A 21,728-nucleotide genomic window follows, 5' to 3' on the forward strand; every position below is an offset into this window, starting at 1 on the left:
AATATAAAATCAACAGGAAAATACAGCTTAAAATGCAATAAATTCATATTTATCAGTAATCACCTTAAATGTCAATGAACTAAATGCTCCAATCAAAAGACACAGAGTAGAAGACTGGGTTAAAAAAAAAAAAACAGCTACAATATGCTGCCTATAAGAGACCCACTTTAGGGCAAAGGACACAGACAAAACGAAAGTGAGGGGACACAAAAGATATTTCATTCAAACAGAAATGAGAAGAAAGTGGGAGTTACACTACTCATATCAGACAAAACAGACTTTAAAACAAAGGCCACAGAGGAATATAAAGGACATTATATGATAATAAAGGATCAATACAAAAAGAGGACTTTACACTTGTCAACATATATGAACCAAATACATAAAACAAATTCTAACAGACATAAAGGGAGAAAATAACAGGCATACAATAACAGTAGGAGATTTTAAAACACAACTCACATCAATGGATAGATCTTCTAGACAAAAAACTCAATAATGCAACAGAGATCCTAGATTATACAATAGAGCAGTTAGACTTAGTTGAAATTTCCAAAACATTATATCCAAAAAACCAGAATACATATTTTTTCCAAGTGCACATGGAACATTCACTAGGACTGACCACATAGTAGGGCACAAAACAAGCCTCAACAAAGAGTATAGAAATTATCTTAGGCATCTTTTCCAACCACAATGTCATGAAACTAGAAAGCAACCACAGAAAAGAGAAATGAGAAAATAAACAATCACACAGAGACTAAAAACAAGCTACTAAAAACCCAATGGCCAATAATAAAACCAAAGAGAAAATTTAAAAATATCTTGACAAATGACAATGAAAACACAACCATACAAAATCTGTGGGATGCAGCAAAAGCAGTTCTTAGAGGAACGTCATAGTGATAATCAGGAAATTCATAGTGATACAGGCCTTCCTCAAGAAACAAAAAAGTCTCAAATAAACAACCTAACCTTTCACTTAAGAGAATCAGAAAAAGAACAAACAAAATCTTAAGTCAGTAAAGGAAGGAAATAAAGATCAGAGAGAAAATAAAGTAGGGATTAAAAAATTGAAAGAAAAAAAAATCGATAAAACAAAGAGCATGTTCTTTGAAAGGATAAACATGACTGACAAATCTATGACCAGGTTCACTAAGAACAAAATAAGAAATAAGGAGGCTTAACAAATAACACTGCAGAAATACAAAAAACCTTAAGAGAATACTTTGAAAAATTATATGCCAACAAATTTGACAACCTTGGAAAAATAGGTAAGTTTCTGGAAATAAACAGCTCACCAAAATTGAATCAAGAAGAAACAAATAATTTGAGCCGACTGATCACTAGAAATAAAATAGAATCTTTAAAAACTCTGTACAAAACAAAAGTCTGGGACCAAATGGCTTCACAGGCAAATTCTACCAAACATATGAATAAGAACTTATATCTTATATCTCTTCCAAAAAACTGAAGAGGAAGGAACACTCCCAAAGATATTCTATTCTATGAAGCCACTATCATCACCCTTATACCAAAACCACATAAAGACACCACCAAAAAAGAAAATTATAGGCCAATATCTTTGATGAATATAGATGCAAAAGTTCAACAAAACATTAGCAAACCAAATTCAACAACACATAAAAAAGATCATATACCACAAGCAAGTGGGATTCATCCCAAGTTCACAAGAATGGTTCAATGTACACAAATCAATGTGATACAGCAAATAAATATGAGAAGACAAAAACCACACGATCATCTCAACAGATGCAGAAAAAGCATTTCACAAAATTTAACATCTGTTCATGATAAGAAAAAAAAAAAAAAACACCTATTACCAAAGTGTGGTACAGAGGGAACATATCTCAACATACTGAAAGCTACTTATGATAAGCCCACAGCCAATACAACACTCAGTGGTGAAAAGCTGAAAGCCTTCCCACTAAAATCCAGAACAAGACAAGGATGTCCACTTTCACTTCTTCTATTCAACACAGCATTGGAAGTCCTAGCTACGGCAATCAGACAAGAAATAAAAGGTATTCAAATGAAGGGAAGAGGTAAACTTGTCATTATATGCAGATGTCATGATATTATATATATTAATAGAAAACCCTAAAGACTCCATACAGGTTGAGAAACCTGTATGCAGGTCAGGAAGCAACAGTTAGAACTGGACATGGAACAACAGACTGGTTCCAAATAGGAAAAGGAGTACGTCAAGGCTGTATATTGTCACCCTGCTTATTTAACTTATATGCAGAGTACATCATGAGAAACGCTGGGCTGGAAGAAGCACAAGCTGGAATCAAGATTGCCGGGAGAAATATCAATAACCTCAGATATGCAGATGACACCACCCTTATGGCAGAAAGTGAAGAGGAACTAAAGGGCCTCTTGATGAAAGTGAAAGAGGAGAGTGAAAAAGTTGGCTTAAAGCTCAACATTCAGAAAACTAAGATCATGGCATCTGGTCCCATCATGTCATGGGAAATAGATGGGGAGGCAGTGGAAACAGTGTCAGACTTTATTTTTTTGGGCTCCAAAATCACTGCAGATGGTGACTGCAGCCATGAAATTAAAAGACGCTTACTCCTTGGAAGTTATGGCCAACCTAGATAGCGTATTAAAAAGCAGAGACATTACTTTGCCAACAAAGGTCCGTCTGGTCAAGGCTATGGTTTTTCCAGTGGTCATGTATGGATGTGAGAGTTGGACTGTGAAGAAAGCTGAGCACTGAAAAATTGATGCTTTTGAATTATGGTGTTGGAGAAGACTCTTGAGAGTCCCTTGGACTGCAAGGAGATCCAACCAGTCCATCCTGAAGAAGATAAGTCTTGGGTGTTCATTGGAAGGACTGATGCTGAAGCTGAAACTCCAATACTTTGGCCACCTCACGCGAAGAGCTGACTCGTTGGAAAAGACCCTGATGCTGGGAGGGATTGGGGGCAGGAGGAGAAGGGGACGACAGAGGATGAGATGGCTGGATGGCATCACCGACTCGATGAGCATGAATTTGAGTAAACTCCGGGAGTTTGTGATGGACAGGGAGGCCTGGCATGCTGCGATTCATGGGGTCACAGAGAGTCAGACACGACTGAGTGACTGAACTGAACTGAACTGAAAGACTCCATATGTATAAAACTAGAACTGAGAAATTCAGCAAGGTAGCAGGACATAAGATTAACATGCAGAAATCAGATATATTTCTTTCAACAATGAAATATCAGAAAGGGAATGTAAAAAAAAAAAAAACCCAATAACTTTCAAAATTGCACTCCCCAAAATAAAATACCTAGGAATAAATCTGAGCAAGGAGATGAAAGATTCACACATTAAGAACTATAAAACATTAATAAAGGAAATTGAAGATGACTCAAAGAAATGGAAAGATATCCCATGCTCTTGGATTGAAAGAATTAATATTGTTAAAATGGCCATACTACCCAAAGCAATCTATAGATTTAATGTTATTCCTATCAAAGTGACATTTTTCACAGAACTAGAACAAATAATCCTAAGATTTATTTAGAACCATAAAAGACCCAGAATTCCCAATGCAATCTTGAGGGAGAACAATGAACTAGAAGGCATAACTCTCCCAGACTTCCGACAATACTACAAAGCTACAGTAATCAAAAAATCATAGTATTAGCACAAAAACAGACCATTGATCAATGGAACAGAATAGAGAGCCCAGAAAGAAATTCGTACATGTATGGTCAATTAATCCTCAACAAAGGAGGCAAGAATAACAGGGGAAAGACTGTTTCTTCAGCAAGTGGTGTTGGGAAAACAGGACAGCCACATGTAAATCAATGAAGTTAGAACACATTCTCTTACCATACACAAAAATTAACTCAAAATGGCTGAAATATTTAAACATAAGACATGACAACACAAAACTCCTAGAAGAGATGATAGGCAAAACATTCTCTGACCTAAGCTGTATCAATGTTTCCTTAGGCCAGTCTGCTGACCTAAGGCAATAGCTGCTGCTGCTGCTACTAAGATCACTTCAGTCGTGTCCGACTCTGTGCAACCCCATGGACTGCAGCCTACCAGGCTCCTCCGTCCATGGGATTTTCCAGGCAAGAGTACTGGAGTGGGTTGCCATTGCCTTCTCTACAAGGCAATAGAAATTAAAACAAAAATAAACAAATGAGATCTAATCAAACTTATAAGCTTTTAACAGCAAAAGAAACCATAAATAAAACAAAAAGACAACCTACAGAATGGGAGAAAATATTTGAAATATAGAAATCCCACTTCTGGGCATATATCCTGACAAAAGTCTAATCCAAAAAGACACATGAACCCCTATGTTCACAGCAGCACTATTCACAACAGCCAAGACAAGGAAGCAACCTCAGTGTCCACTGACAGATTAACAGATGAAGATGCGGTCCATACACACAATGGAACATCACTCAGCCACTAGAAAGAATGAAATAATGCCACTTGTAGCAACACAGGTGGACCTACAGATTATCATACTAAGTGAATTCAGAAAGGGAAAGACAAATACCATAGATATCACTTATATGTGGAATCTAAAATATGATGCAAATGAACCTATCTACAAAAAAACAGACTCACAGACACAGAGAATAGAGTTGTGGGTACAAGGGGGAGGGCTGGGGGAAGGATGGAGTGGGAGGCTGGGGTTCGCAGATGCAAACCATTACACATGCAACAGACAAACACGGTCCTATTTTACAGCACACAGACCTATATTTAGTATCCAATGATAAACCGAAAAGGAAAAGAGTATTTAAAAATGTATATACAGGTATAACTGAACCACTTCGAAAAGCAGGAATTAATGCAATACTGTAAATCAACTATACTTCAATTAAAATAGTCTCAAAAATAGGTGCACAGTATCAGATTCAAATCTAGGTATAACTAATTCTGTATTTGTATTGTCCACCCTGTTTATAAATCAATACCACTGCTTTAGTGATTCCAGAGAAATCGATATTTTCTCCCCTTTGATTTCAAAGAAAAACAAACCTGGCCACACACACAAAAAAATACTTCATGAATATAACTTACTGGAATCCTAACAGTCTATCATATGCATGCACAATATGAGATGCAGCCACAAATAATAATAAATGGGAACCCACTCAAGTATTCTTGCCTGGGAAATCCTGTGGACAGATGAATCTGGCAGGCTACAGTCCATTGGGTTGCAAAAGAACTGGACACGACTTAACAACTAAACAACAATAATGGTTTATAAATGTTAATAGAGGAAACCATGATCTTTGGGAGCCAATATTCATTAATTTAATTCTCTAATTCTTTAATTTATTGATTAAATTCTTTAATGATTTTCTACTGTGTGCAGGCCTGATCTAAAGCTGGAGATACTGCAGTGAACAAAACAGAAATCCTGACCCTCATGGAGCCTCCTATCTCAACCAGAAAAGAGATGATACACGAGGTAATGATAAATACTAAGAGAAAAAAATGAAGCAGGTAAAGGGGATAGGAGGTGTTGGGGGAAAGTAAAGATTTAGCAAGAGTATCAAGAGAAGGCTCGGGATATGTCTTTTAAGTTAAGACATAAAGAAGATAAAGGAAATGCACACAGCTCTCTAAGGAAGAGCATTTCAGGCAGAGGAACAAATGCAAAGGCCCTGAGGCGAGAGCGCACCTGGAGGTTCAAACCATAGTGAGGAGGCCAGTGTGGTCAGAGCAGGAGGAGAAAGCCGGCAACGCAGAAGGAAACAGAAGAGGATTAAGTAGGCCTTGTAGGTCGCATACAGACTTTGTCTTTTCATCTGAGTGAGTCAGGAAGCCACTGGAGGGTTCTGTGGAGGGAGACTTAAGCTTTAACAGGATTAGTATGGATTCTATGTTGAGAATACAAAGAAGAGGGAAGAAAGAAAGCACGCAGAACAGAATGCTACACTGGAAAGAATAAGATGGAGTAAAGCAATCAAACCAACTGGCTGAATGATTGTACACAAATGGGTTTCAATGAACAGAATGGGGTGACCTTATGAGCAGTTTCAAAAGACAGACAGATTTTTTTAGATAATATGAATGATCAAGAAGATATGCTAACCACAATCAAGAGAATTCATGAAGAAAAAATGAGGCAGTGAGAGAAATTTGAATACGGATTTCATGACATTAAGGAATTACTGACTTTCAGGTGTGATAATGATATTGTGCTTATATTTTTAAAATAAATTTTGTTTTCTTATGCTTTAGAGATGTATACAAAAATACTTAAGGATGAAATGAAATCCCAGTGCCTGGGATTTGCTGTTTGCATAGGGGGGAAAGTAAGTGGGACTATCCATGATACAAGATGATGGTTGTTGAAGCAGGAGGACGTGGATTCCTCGTATTATACTACTGTATTTACTTTTTCTTATGTTTGAAAATGTCTTCAACAAAAAAAGTTTTTTTAAAAATCAAGAATGATATATAGCTGAGATGGTAAAAACAAATACAATGAATGAAACAAAATGTTCTGAAGAAATGTCAAGAGGCTAGAATTCTGGATCAAATTGAGACAAAATGCAACAAGGAAGGCTATATCGCTCTATTTGGTTCCAAAACACCAAGACAATGTACAAAATGGACAAACCTATAGGAGTAGCTCCTTTGAAAAAAAAAAAAAGGAAAAAAAGAAGTTTAAAATTCTAATACACAGCAAAATCAGCAAGTAAAATACCCACAATCTAAAGCAACCCCCATGATGTATTAATAGAAGTAAAGAATTTTAAAAAGGGGGATATGCGTTTAGTCACTAACTCAAGTCCAGCTCTTTGCAACCCCATGGACTGTAGTCTGCCAGGATCCTCTGCTCATGGATTCCCCAGGCAAGAATACTGGAGCATGTTGCCATTTCCTCCTGCTCCAGTAGCTATCCCTGGGTCAGGAAGTGAGTCTCCTGCACTGGCAGGCAGATTCTTAACTGCTGAGCCACCAGGGAACCCCCTAAAAAGGGGGATGGGGCATGCAATAGGCTGCTCTTCCATGAGCTACCCGGCTTACACTTGCTATTGTTTGCCTTCTAAGAGGGCCATACTTAGATACTTGAAAACTATGTCACATGAGGAATGGATGTGGGACCTAGGGATGTCACAAAAGAAAAAAGATGGAAAAAGGAGACGTGATACTAGTCTACAAATTTCTGAACTCGTTGCCTTTCCCCTTTAATCTATTTTGCTTCATTACTATTTTGGTAAAGGGTGTCGCCATCTATATAGTCACCTAAGCCAATAAGCTGAGAATAATTCAAGATGCCTCCGTCTCAAATTCCACTTCTAGATAAAAATGTCTCTTAAAATTGTTCCTGTCCCTCCTGTTCAATGTGGACACTTCCCCTGCTCCATTTACTCCTCCTTCTTCCAGTATCCCTATTTCCCTCTGGGAACCACTCCCAACTACACAGTGGGTCAGCATATTCTTTCTACCCAGAGCATTGCAAATAACTTTACTCAAGTCAATAAAATGGATGGATATGTTAGCTGGAACTACTGGGAAAGAACTGGGGGTGGGGGGATAAAAGTGAGATGGGAGAGAAGGAAGAGTTCAAAAGAAGAGAAACATTCTTTCTCTGCACTATTAAATGTGAGGTGATATCTGGAACTGTTGCAACTATTGTTGCTACCCTGAGAGACAGAGCCAACATGAGAAGAAACCCAGAAGTAAAAAGAACAAAGAACATCAGACAGAAGTCCTGATGGGGTTGTGAATCTCTGGATCAAACCAACAGGAGGCCAATTTTAACACAAAGTCCTTTCATGTGCACTAGTCAACACATCCTCCTTTCAACTTGACAACTCACCTGAATTTTCTGTTACTTATCATGAGAACCCTAAACTGAAGAGCCCAAAGACACTGGCTTAATGATGTTCATGATGTCTCAAATGAACTATTGCAACATTATTTTCCCTGAAGAAACCCTCACTGATACAGCCTCTACACTGCCGTCAAGATGTCCTTTCAGATTGTTAACTTTCTACTAACAAACTCACAATGGCCTCACCTATATTTAGAACAATATCCAAACTCCTTAAGTATGGCATGAAAAAAAATCTTTACAGTTTGGCCCCTGGTCTCATCTCTTACAACTCTAAAGCTATTTCAAAGCTCTGGGTGTTGATTTTGCTGTGTTCCCTCTGCCTGAAATATCCTTCGTAATCTGGCTAATAAAAACACGGTAGAATTACCTCCTCAATTTAGTAAAAAAAAAAAAAAAAAAAGCAAGGTTTTAACATGCAAAAATCAATTATGTAATGTATCATACCCATAGAATGAAGGACAAAAACCTCATGGTCACTTAACAGACAGAAAAAGCACTTGACAAAATTCAATTCAATCCCTTCATAATAAAAATACTCAACAGACCCCCTTTTAAAAATTCTTTAGTTCTATTAATGCATCCATAGCTAGCAGTATCCTTAATGGTATGAAAGCTTTCTTAAGATTAGGAACAATCAAGGATGTTCACTCTTCACTATTTCTATTTGACGTTGTACTAGAGGTTCTAGCCCCGGAGAAGGCAATAGCAATCCACTCTAGTACTCGCCTGGAAAATCCCATAGACATGGATGAAGGAGCCTGGTAGGCTGCAGTCCATGGGGTCTCGAAGAGTCGGACACGACTGAGCGACTTCACTGTCACTTTTCACTTTCCTGCATTGGAGAAGGAAATGGCAACCCACTCCAGTATTCTTGCCTGGAGAATCCCAGGGACAGAGGAGCCTGGTGGGCTGCCGTCTATGGGGTCGCACAGAGTGGGACACGACTGACGTGACTTAGTAGCAGCAGAGCTTGTAGCCCAGGCAGTTAGGCAAGAAAAAGAAAAGGCCTGTAAGTCAGAAGGAAAGAAGTAACACGATCTCTGTTTGTAGACAACATGATCATTTACCGCAGCCAAGAAACAATTCAGCAAGTCTACAGAATACAGTATTAATACACAAAGACTGTTTCTAAAACTGAGTAATGAATAGTCTTAAAATTAATAAAATAATTCAATTTACAATAACATCAAAAAGAATGAAATACTTAGGGATATATTTAACAAAAGAATTCTTGTACACTGAAAACTACTGAAAGTCGCTCAGTCGTGTCTGACTCTTTGTGACCCCACAGACTATATAGTCCATGGAGTTCTCTAGGTCAGAATACTGGAGTGGGTAGCCTTTCCCTTTTCCAGGGGATCTTCCCAACCCAGGGATTGAACCCAGGTCTCCCAAATTGCAGGCGGTTTCTTTACCAGCTGAGCCACAAGGGAAGCCCAAGAGTACTGAAATGGGTAGCCTATCCCTTCTCCAGCAGATCTTCCCAACCCAGGAATCAAACCGGGGTCTATTCATTGCAGGCGGATTTCTTTACCAACTGAGTTATCAGGGAAGCATGAAATCAATTAAAGACCTAAATAAATTTTTAAAAATCCTATTCATTGATTAAAAGACTTATTGTTATTAAGATACTCTTAATACTCTTCAAAATGATTTAGATTCCACACAATCAAAATCCCAGCTGGTTTTTGCAGAAATTGACAAGCTAATCCTAAAATGTGTATGGAAATCCTGAGCCACAGCACTCAGAAATCAATCTTGATAATAAAAGAACACAGTTTGGAGACTTAACAATTCATGATCTCAAATTTTAACTACAAAGCTTCAGTAATCAAGGCAGTGTGGTACTGACATAAGGACAGGTATATAGTCTATATCTGATGTTTATCAATGGAACAGAATTAAAAGTCCAGAAAAAAGCTCTCACACTTAGTCAACTGAATTTCAACAAGGGTGTTAAAAAAATTCAATGTAAACAGAATATTCTTTTCAACAAATAATGCTGGGATAACTGTATATCCATATGAAGTTGGACTTTTCCTCATATCAAAAGCAAAAATTAACTCAAAATGCATCAAAGGATTAAATATGAGTAAATACTATAAAACTTGAAGACATGGGCATAAATCTTCATAACCTCAGATCTGGCAATTATTTTTTTAGATCTGACACCAAAAGCAGAAGAGAAGAAGGTAAATAAGTTAGACTGCGTCAAAATTAAAAACTTTTCTTAAGAGGGCACCATCAAGAAAGTGAAGAGTTGAAGACAATATTTGCAAATCACATATCTGATAATGAACTTGTACCTAAAATACATAAGGAATTCTTATAATTCAACAATAAAGAAACCCAATTTAAAAATGGGCAAAAGTCTGAACAGACATTTCTCCAAGCTGTTACACAAACGGCCTATAAACACATGAAAATATATTAAAGTTGTTAGTCATCATGGAAATACAAAAAAAAAAAACCAACCTACAATAAGATAGCACTTCACACCTGTTAGGATGGCTATAAGAAAAAGGCTGGCAATAACAAATGTCAGAGAGTATGTGGAGAAATTGGAATCCTCACACATTAATGGTGGGAATGCAAAATGATGCAGATACTTTGGAAAACAATCTAGCAGGTCCTCAAAACTGCTCACAGAGTAATAATATGAGCGAAATTCCACCCTTAGTTCCAGCCACACTAAAATGTTCACATTTCCCAAATGCATATATTCAAGAGAAATGAAAGCATATATCCACACAAAAATATGTACACAGATGTTAACAGCGGCATTACTCATAATCATCAAAACCCCAAATGCTCAACTAATAAATGAATAAAATGTAGATGGAGTATTCCACAGAATGGAATATTATTCAGCCATGAAAAGTAATGAAGCACTGATACACACTACAACATGGATGAAACTTAAAAACATCCCATGTGAAGGAAACCAGTCACAGAAGATCACATACTGTATGATTCCATTTACATGAAATGCCCATAGCAGGCAAATCTATAGACAGATTAATGGTTGCCTAGGAAGCTCCAATACTTTGGCCACCTGATGCAAAGAACTGACTCATTAGAAAAGACCCTGATGCTGGGAAAGACTGAAGGCAGGAGGAGGAGGGGACGAGAGAGGATGAGATGGTTGGATGGCATCATCGACTTGATGGATATGGCTTTGAGCAAACTCAGGGAGATTGTTCTGAATGAAGGACAGGGAAGCCTGGTGTGGTTCATGGGATCACAAAGAGTCAGACACAACTGAATGACTCAACTGAACTGAAGGCTGAAGGGGCTTGGGGTGGGGCTAAAGAGGTTAAAGATGGCTAAAGACGGTTTGGGGGGGGGCAGGAATGATAAAGTGTTCTAAAATTGATAGTGGTGATGATTGCACAACTCTGTGACCATGCTAAATACCAGTCACACACTTTTTTTTTGCTTACTTTTTTATTGATGTATAGTTGATTTACAATATTATATTCATTTCAGATGTACAGCACAATGATTCCACATTTTGCAGATTATACTCCATTATAGGTTTTTTACAAGATAATGGCTATAATTCCCTGTGCTATACAGTATATCCTTGTTGCTTATCTATTTTATATTTAATACATAGTAGTTTTTATCTGTTAATCTCATACCCTTAATTTACCCCTCCCCCCTTTCCTCTCCTGTTTGGTAACCACACGTTTATTTTCTATATCTGTGGTTCTGTTTCTGTTTTGCATACACATTCATTTGTGTTATTTTTTAGATTTCACATATAAGTGATATCACATAGTATTTGTCTCTGACTTTTTTCACTATGCGTAATATTCTCAGGTCCATTCATATTGCTGCAAATGGTTACTGCTTTTTCTAAAATTTATTTTTAATTGGAGCATAACTGCTTTACAATATTGTGTTGGTTTCTGCCATATGCCAACATGAATCAGTCATTGGTATACATATGTCCCTTTCCTCTTGAACCTTCCTCCCACCTCCCACCCATCCCACCTCTCTAGGTTGTCCCAGAGCACGGGGTTGAGTTCCCTGTATCATAGGTAAACTTCCGCTGGCTATCTATTTTACATACGGTAGTGTATATATGTTTGCATGCTATTCTCTCAATGTGTCCCACCCTCTCCTCCCCCATCGTGTCTACAAGTCTGTTCTCCATGCCTCTGTCTCCAATGATGCTCTGCAAATAGGTTCATCAGTACCATCTTCTAGGTTCTATATATATTCTCTTTTTGACTTACTTCACTCTGTATAATAGGCTCTAGGTTCATCCACCTCATTAGAGCTGAGTCAACTGTGTGTCCTTTTATGGCTGAGTAATATTCCATTGTGCATGTGTACCACAGCTTCTTTACCCAAGCATATGTTGATGAACATCTAGGTTGCTTTCATGTCCTAGCTATTATAAATAGTGCTACAATAAACACTGGGGTACATGTGTCTTTTTCAACTATGCTTTCCTCAGGGTATACATCCAGTAGTGGGATTCTGGGTCATACAGTAGTTTCTTTTTTTTTTTAATGTGGTACACATATGCTTAATTTTATTAAAATGCATTTACCAAATTGTTTTCCAACATGGTTGTACCATTCTACATCATTACAAGCAATATGAGAGTTTCAGTTGCTTTGCATCCTCATCAGCACTTGGTATGGTCAGTGTATATGGTAGTTTTACTCCTAGTTTTTAAAGGAACCGCTATACTGTTTTCCATAATGATTGTATCAGTTTACACTTCCACTAACAGTGCAAGAGGCGTCCCTTTTCTCCACAGCCTCTCCAGCATTTATTGCTTGCACATTTTTTGATGATGGACATTCTGACCAGAACTGACTCATTGGAAAAGACCCTGATGCTGGGAAAGAGTGAAGGCAGGAGGAGAAGGGGACGACAAAGGATGAGATGGTTGGATGGCATCACCGATTCGATGGACATGAGTGTGAGCAAGCTCCGTGAGTTGGTAATGGGTGGAGAATCCTGGAGTGCTGCAGTCCATGGGGCTGCAGAGTCAGACATGACTGAGTGACTGAACTGAACTGATTCTGACGAGTGTGAGTTGATACCTCATTGTAGTTTTGATCTGAATTTCTCTAATAATAAGTGAGGTTGAGTATCTTTTGATGCAGTCACACAGTTTAAACACATGAACTGCATGGTATGTGAATTATATCTCAAGAAAGCTATTACCAAAAAAAAAAAAAAGAAAAGGTTCTTCTCTTCTATAACACTTTTCTTGAGACACCAATAAAACAAACCATTCTAACATGTGTCTCCTCCTTTCCCTGCGAGGATTTGAGTACCCGCAACTGATACTTCTTTGCACTTATTCAATGTTTTTCCTCCTATAGTAAACTGTGAGTTCCTCAAGGCAGGGATTTGGCTCTTTTTTTTTTTTAAGAATTAAACAGTATTTATATACTGTGTGTAAGCTATGTTAAAGGGTACATCATTAATATTTGCTAAAGACTATCTTAATGGCTGTCATGTGGAAAAGGGACAATGCTCATTTCATATATGCCAATGGGCAGAGATAGAAGCTATAATGACACAATTTTAAGACACGGATGACATGAATTTTCAAATAATCAGGGCTATCCCTTTCTTCAGAGCAGGGGTTTCTGGATTCTGTGGTTTCTCTGAGTTGATACTCAAATTCTTGATGTATGTACAAAAAGTATGGGCATTTTTCCTGGGGGAAAAATCCATAATTTTTATTAGATTCTTAGAGGGATAATGGTTAGAGGTTATAATGGATAACCCAATGATGGTTAAGAATCACCATTTTTAAAATGTCAGTATACCAAGACAAGGATTTTAGTTAGCAAATTTCAGTTGCTGGAATACATCAGTTAAGGTAGGCTTTTACATAGATTATGGTGGCTCAAACAGTAATGAATCTGCTGCAATGTAGGAGACCTGGATTTGATCCCTGGGTGGGGAAGATCCCCTGGAGAAGGGAATGGTCACCCACTCCAGTAATTTTGACTGGAGAATTTCATGGGCAGAGGGGCTATCTGCAGGCTGCAGTCCATGGGGTCGCAAAGAATTGGACACGACTGAAAAACTAACACTAACTTACTTTTACCTAGATTATACTACTTTGGTAATGAATGCAAAAAGAGCATTTTACTCATTTAAAATTACTGACGGTCCAGTATATGCCAACTGCTAAAGAAATAGCTTACACTCTACAAAGCAGAGACAAAAAAAAAAAAAAAAAACTAGTAAAATATGTAAGGAAATGTCATTTGATACAATAACGCCTTCAATCGAGAAAATAAAACATGGTGGAATAGGAAATTATGGGAGTGTAAAAAGTGACTTTTATTAGAGTCATCAGGGGAAGTCTCTGAGGAGATTACATTTAAGCTGAGCAATGAGAAGGACGCTGAGGAACTAACACTTCAGGAATGAAGAGAACAAAAACTGCAGTTTCTAAGATAAGAACACTATTATTACTTGAGTTCTTCGGAGAAAAAGCCATCTCTGATCGTCTCTCTATACAACATTTAGAAGAGTATCTCCCACCTGCATTGAAGAGAACTTATTCAAGACAATTTAGCATGATGAAAATTTAACATGGTAAGACACTATTGTAAACGAATCTTTAACCACTTAGGGTCATCGTGAATTTACTCTTCATTATCAAGAGACAAAGTGAGTAAAACCTTCAGGGTTTTGTAATAAGAGAAAGGAAAAAAAAGAAAACCCAACAAATGAGGTAGTTTGCTTTTTTTAAGAAGTTTCTCCCAGGGAGATAGTTTTACAAACATAAAGACTATCAAGCAAAGTCTATGAACAGAATTCTGGGTTGGATCTGCCCTTCACCCCTAGACCTTGGTGTTTTGCATTTCTTGTGTTTATCATCTATGATGTACAAGAGGGTGGAGTTACAGTCAATGTGCACAAATCAGAGGGAAGTACGTTTGAGTTCAAGGAGCTGTCCAACATCAACAGGTTGAATACTAGTGGAAGCACGAAAACTGTAAAACCGTGTCTCAAAGATGTTATACAGACAATTTCCAGAAGAAAGTTACCAGAACTTCACAATCTACAGAGAACTGTGCTAGTTCCTTCTCCTAGTCTTTGGCATTCCTGCCCTGTTACACTCACCCATTATGCAAACGCCCCAGAATGCAAACCACAGGGTGGATTTTTAACCACCACAAACATCATGCCAGTAACAAAGGATTAACAAATACTTGTTCAGGTAACGGGACACAGAACCATGTTCATCTCAGTAACTGAAATTCGGATTGTTAAAGTCTTCAAATTATATTTACGAGGCACAAAAAGAGCCTGAAGCAGTGACACCAAACTGAAAATACACAAGAAATTAAGGTTAACAATACCCAGTCCAACTATTTCATTAGAAAGCACGAGAGAAAGCACACGGACACCCTAACAAGGGGAATTCAAGTGGGAGACCTCCTCACTCAAAGCACTTGGGCAGATAGTGACTAGTTGAGTTAGGCCAACGAGGGGAAGGGGTGAGAGCAACCGGAGGGAATGTCCAGGCTCATCTGCGCGCGCTCCTGCAGGGGAAGGCCCGGAGGGATCTGGTCCAGCCGCTGCCCGCTGGGGCCAAGAGGACCCTGGCGCTTGGCACCTCCCAAACTCCGCGGGGCCGCAGACACCCCCCCCCCCCCCCCTCCCCGCGGCCGCCCTCCATCCAGTAGGGCTCTCGGCGCTCGTGCTCGCCCAGCGGCTCGGGGTGGCGGGGCCGGCCCGCGCTTACCTTCGGGCGCCGGCGGCGGCTCCTGCCGCTTTCCACGGGACAGGAAGGCCTTGGGCAGCAGCAGCGACACAGCCAGGACGAGTCCCGAGGCCAGGGCCACCCTCTGCACCGTGGAGTACGCCATGACCGCCCGCCCCCGCCGCAGGTGCGGGCTCCCGCCGGAACCGGAACCGCAGCGCCCGCGGCCTCCGCCGACCCCACCGAGCGCTGCGCGGACGGCGCCGCGCGAGGGACACGCGAGCGCGGCGCGTGGGGCTGACTCGCTCTTCCCGCGCGGTCCCCAGGTGTGCCGAATGGTACCCGCGCCCTCTCATTCGTACCAGCTAGAAACTCCTCCCTGTAACCCACGCCCACAGGGGCGTTCTACACCTAAACTACCGGTGGCCGCGCCCTTCCTTTCATCCCCATCACTACACTGCTCACTCCCCTCCTCAACCGCCCATCAATTAACTGGTTAAGCTTCCAGCCGCTCAAGCCCCGCGCATTCATTCTCCATCTGCAGCCCAAGGTGATAATGCTAAAACTCAGGTGTAAAGCGTTTAAAGCTCTCCATAGCTTCAAATCTTTGAAAAACTCCCCTTTATTCTCATATAAAGGTCCAACTGCTTTCTGTGACCTCAAGGCCCTCCCTTATCTGGTTCTACCTATGCGCCGTTCAAAATAGATCATTTGCTATTCCCTAACATATTTCTTGCTTTCCAGGAATCTTTGCTTATCCTGCTCACACTGCCTGGAAAATTCCTAACACATCTCCACTGCTAAAAACTTCTCTGAAGAATAGCTGAAAAGTACTGCCTTCATAAAACATTTTTAGCCGGCTTCTCCTTCCTCTGTGTCCCACAGTTCTTGTTACTGTCCTTATGAATTTCTTTAATAAACATTCTTTTGGTTCTTACTTTGTATCAATCACAGAAATGGCACTACAGAGTCTGATGAATAAGATAGGTTCCCTATAGGGTAGATAATCATAGAAACAAGAAAATGCAGCAAGTATTCTGGACTCTAGATCACTCAGTTCACTGAAAGGAGGAGAAATAAGGAAAGAGCTTCTGAAAGTAGGTGAAATTAGAGTGAGTGTTTAAAGAATGAGGAAGTTACTAGGCAGACAGGTGAGAGGAGTTCGAAGGATAGTCCAGGAAAAGTTTGCAAAGAAAGCAAAGACATGAAAGCTTGAAGCTTCCTTATATGCTGTGGAAACTATTAGTAATTCATTTTGGTTGTAATTCATTTAGGGTCAGTGACATAAAGTGATAAGGCAATATAAGCAGGAACTAGGTTATGAGAAGCTTAGATATAATTCCCAGTTAAATATGGCAGATGAAGGGCTTCCCAGGTGCTCCCAGTGGTGCAGGAGTACCACTATGGCCCTCGTGCCAATGCAGGAGATATAAAAGATGCAGGTTTGGTCCCTGGGTCAGGAAAATCCTCACGAATAGGAAATGGCAACCCACTACGGTATTCTTGCCTGGAAAATCCCATGGATAGAGGAGCCTACAGTCCCTGGGGTCGTAGAGTTGAACACAACTGAAGCAACTTCATGTGCACACACTCATGGCAGATGGAGCACACACATTTATCTTTGCTTTCTCCAGACACCTCACAAAAATGAAAAAAATAGTGTATCAACTAAAATACTAAAGAGGATGGGAAAAACCATGACAGCAGATAAAAATGTCAAAGTTTTTATAAGATGCAACATTATCTGATAGAAATAAAATGCCAGTTACTTATGTATTGGGTTGGTCAAACACTTTGTTTGGATTAAAAACCAGAGCAAAATTTTCAGTAAACCAATAATTTAAAATTTTCTAGTAGCTACACATTTAAAAAGTGAAAATAAACAGATGAAATTAATTAACCCCAAATATTATCATTTCCACATATGTAACACTAGTCACTCACATTTCAATGACTTAGTAGCCATATGCCTAGAGGCTACCATATTGAACAGTGCAGGTTTAGAGAATAAAAAGTGGAGTGCCTACAGAGAGAAAGACTCTAAGAAGCAAACCAATTTGACTTTCAGAACCTATAAATTCTTAGGAATTGAAAGTACTGAGTTCCTTTAAAGGCAAAGATGTAGAGTGGGATTGAATGAAGAAAGATTGGTTGAAAGTCTATGAAGAAGCAGTTGATATCCTCCAAGTCCTCAATTACTGTAGCCAGGGGACGCCCCTGCTAGCATCACTCAGGCATCATCATTATTATTGTCATCAATAGTACTAAAAGTTATTGAGCTTTTCCTATTGTCCAGGTATTTTCCATATCATGACAACTGATTCTGTTAACTTTATGAAGTAAGAAATATTATTATTTACCCACTTTACGTATGAGAAAACTAAGGAACAAAAAGCTGAAGCAACTTGCCCACAACTGCACAATATACATTGAAAGGTTTTATTTGAGTCCAGGCAGGCTTACTCCTGGAAATGGCAACCCACTCCAGTATTCTTGCCTGGAAAATCCCGTGGACAGAGCCTAGTGGACTACACTCCATGGGGTCTCAAAGAATTGGACATGACTGAGCACACATGCTTACTCCAGGACTTGCCCTCTTTAACTACCAGTTTTGCTTTCTGGAACCAGAGAAGCTCTGGGCTCACAGAGAGCAGATGCGTCTTAGGAAGGTGATGACTGATAGGATGTATCTTCTAAGAGACACAGAGGAATCTCAGATTACCCCCAAATTCTTGCTTGGGTGATTGGATAGACATTGACTTCATATAACAAGATTTTGAGAGCAGAAGAAACAAATTTATGAGAAAGATGAGTTCAGATTTTGACAAGTTGAGTTTGAGGGTCCATGAAGTGTCCAGGTGGGCTTCTCAGGTGGTGCAAGTGGTAAAGAATCTGCCTGCAAATGCAGGCAGACTTGTGGATCCAGTCCCTGTGCCGGGAAGATGCTCTGGAGAAGGGCATGGCAACCCACTCCAGTGTCCTTGCCTGGAGAATCCCATGGACAGAGGAGCCTGGAGGTAGCTATCCAGTTGGATAGATGGGTCTGAAGCTCAGAAAAGATGTTTGGACTGGAAATAAAAATAGAAATGATCAGTCCATCAATTGTAAATGAAGTCTGGGAGAAGATAACATCAGCCAGAATGCTCATGTAAATAATAAGCCACAATGGAAATTTGGGTTACACCCTTTTATTGAAGTTACCAAGTATTATGACAAAAGTGGGATGGAAAAGAAGACAGTGATTTAGGTGTTAAAGTTGAATGAATGAAGACGCTGGAAGGTGACAGGAACAGAGAGTATAATGAGCAGTCAGATGACCTTCTCTTTAAGGAGTTGCAGTTGGTTTTTAGAGTAGGTGTAGCAGTGGTGGTGGGCTTTCCTGGTAGTTCAGTGGTAAAGGATGCAATGCAGGAGATGTGGGTTCGATCCCTGGGTCAGTACGATCCCCTGGAGAAGGAAGTGGCAACCACTCCAGTATTCTTGTCTGGAAAATCCCGTGGAGAGAGAGGCCTGGTGGGCTACAGTCCATGGGGTCACAAAGAGTCGGACATGACTTAGCGATTAAACAATAAGCAGTGGCTGCAGTGACCACTCAGAGGCATACTTCTAAGTGCTTTATGTACAAAAATACATTGATGTTTATACAGAACTTCCTGAATATTTGCCAGTTCTTATCAGTAACTGCATGCATGCAAAGTCATTTCAGAAGTGTCCAACTCTTTGCGATCCAATGGACTGTAGCCCCCCAGGCTCCTCTGTCCATGGGATTCTCCAGGCAAGAGTACTGGAGTGGGTTGTCATGCCGTCCTCCAGGGGATCTTCCCACCCAGGGATTGAACCCACATCTCTTAAGCCTCCTCCATTAGCAGGTGGGTTCTTCACCATTAGCACCACCTGGGAAGCGCTATCAGTAACTACTTGGTCTAATTCTATTGTTTGTGGTTTTACACTCAGAACAAACTTTTTTCCCTTTCACCTGCAGTCCCGCTGCCGAGGAACTTGTAAATTGTTCCCTAGCAGCTCCTCCTATGTTGCTGGCATTCTTACCTTCATGATAACTACCTTCCCAATACTCCTGATTTACCTCCTTTCGTCTTTCTTAACACCCAATTTCAGAACAGAAACAAACCGCTCATGGGCCACAAGATCCAGGGAAGAGAACCTACCTTCCTCTGACGTGCAGTAAGTGGTTAAGAGGGGCTCTCTCAGCCTTAGGCCCTATAAGAGGGGAGCTCTTTTTGCCTCCTCCTTGGAATCTATTTCCATTCTGCTTTGTGATGACCAGCAGGGCTCCCTGATATGAGTCCCTCAAGGCCCTGCAGCTGGAGGCACTTAACTGCAGCTGCTTCCAACTGAGCCTCCCTGGGAGGCCTGAACTGTTCCTCCATGAGGGACATCAAAAAGCCACTCAGCCTTAAGTCATATTCATAGTCGTTGATCATAGCCTAATGTTTAGCCTGCTGTCAGTAAGCGGTTGACTTACTTCTGTGACTTATATTAGTGATTTTCAAACTTGATTTTTTTTTTTCTGATGACAGATCTTGAATCCAGAAAGCACAGTAAGGAGAAAGTTTGGGAAGTCAAGGATAGGAGATGGAGTCAGAGTGAAATATGTGCTGAGCAGTACACCATTAGCTCTGTTTCTCTGGGGAACTTTAATACGGTGACTTTGGCTATTTCTGAAAATGTAATTCTTCTATTTTTGAGGCTTCTTTGTCCCAGGGGAGACTCCAAGGCAGTACCTTGGCCTCTGAAAACAATTTTAAAAAGAGCCCATAAGAAACCATGGCAAAAAAAAAAAAAAGAAAGAAACCATGGCAGCCCACTGTAGAGTCACAGAACTTATTAAAGGCAGAAATCAGGGTGGTGAGCAGGGAAGTGAGACCCAAATATCCAGAACACTGAGCAGAAGGGAAGAAGGCATGTAACTCCAAAGCACAGAGTGGAAAGGCTAATGGAGGCAGGCAAGAGATGGGATAGGACCCACAGGAGAGGCTATATTGGACCAGGGCCTTGAGAGATGCATGAAATTTCTATCAGGGATAAGGAGATTTGATAAACACCTTTTGAATACTCTTTCTTTGTCAGATGTTATCCACATAGAAAACCTCACTTTCTCAATGTTGAATCCAACAAACTGTATTTCCCCTGGCCACTGGGGTGCCCATACGTAACTCTGTTTCCCAGTCAGATGAACCCAGATTTCAGTTTGGAAGTTATCTATGAGAGGAAATGTCAATAACAGCAGCCTGGGCTACTTTTTAAGATATGTATGTATTTTTTATATATATTTATGTATATATATATATTTCCTTACTTGGCTGCTTGGGATCTTAGGTGTGGCATGCAGCATCTTTCACTGTGGCATAGGGGCTCTAGAACATGCACGCAGTAGTTGCTGCAAGTGGGCTTAGTTGCCCCATGGCTGATTTTAATTTCCTGACTAGGGATTGAACCTGAGTCCCCTGCATTGGAAGGTGGATTCTTAACCACTGGACCACTGGGATTGTCTCTAGGCTGTCTTTTTTTTTTTTTTTTTTTTTTGATGGCTGTAGGTGGTAGCAGAAGAGGATATTCCTGCAGTTGGTGGAGGCCCTACGTAGCTTCCTAAAGACAGAGCGGTGGCCCTGCAGGTTTGGGGCCAGTGGCAGCTCCCTTTCAAGGTTAGTTCTGTGGAGTTCTTTCCAGCTACCTCTGGGGGCTATTCCAAACTTCAGAGTGCCAGTTTTCTCACCTGTGAAATGGAGTCTATGTCACCGCCCTCCCCATTCTCCCTCCTGTGAGCTAACACATGTGATGGAACCTGGAAGGCAACTGTGTGTGAGACAAAGACAGCAGTAGGATCTACAGCTCAAAGTAAATCCAGTGAAAACAAATTGGAATTGGGAAAGGGTAGATGGTTTTGCAGGGAAATGTATAGGGAGGAAGCTTCTAGAAGGCCCACATTCCTCACCCTGAAGCTTTACCGAACTGGAGATGCGCAGGTGAAGGTCAAGGGCATGAAGATCCAGACTTCCTGGTGGCGAGGGGTCGAGGTGAGAATGTCCTTACTGCTTTGCTACCAGTGATCCTCGCTGGCCCCTGCCTCTGGTGACACAGAGCAGAAAGAAGTCACAGTTGGATACCTTGGGCCTTTCAGCCTTCAATGAGAAGAAATAGTCTTTGGCTTCAATTAATTAAGCAAACTGA

At 40.3% G+C, this 21,728-nt stretch overlaps 1 protein-coding gene across 4 annotated transcripts in view; it reads right to left on the reverse strand.

Moving 5' to 3' along the window:
• The window catches only part of RIC3 (RIC3 acetylcholine receptor chaperone), a 58,636-nt gene extending 42,773 nt beyond the window's left edge, over positions 1–15,863 (reverse strand). Inside the window, exon 1 of one of the 4 annotated variants that reach the window (XM_020870820.2) lies at positions 15,582–15,835. In XM_020870820.2, the coding sequence (XP_020726479.1) occupies positions 15,582–15,705 (124 nt within the window). In that variant the 5' untranslated portion in view covers positions 15,706–15,835. Of the gene's footprint in view, positions 1–15,581 lie in introns of all 4 variants that reach the window. The other 3 variants (XM_020870819.2, XM_020870822.2, XM_070473353.1) reach the window with 3 other exon arrangements.
• Positions 15,864–21,728: the final 5,865 nt, after the last annotated feature.

Source organism: Odocoileus virginianus, chromosome 10 (genome assembly GCF_023699985.2).
Source record: "Odocoileus virginianus isolate 20LAN1187 ecotype Illinois chromosome 10, Ovbor_1.2, whole genome shotgun sequence".
NCBI lineage: Eukaryota > Metazoa > Chordata > Mammalia > Artiodactyla > Cervidae > Odocoileus > Odocoileus virginianus.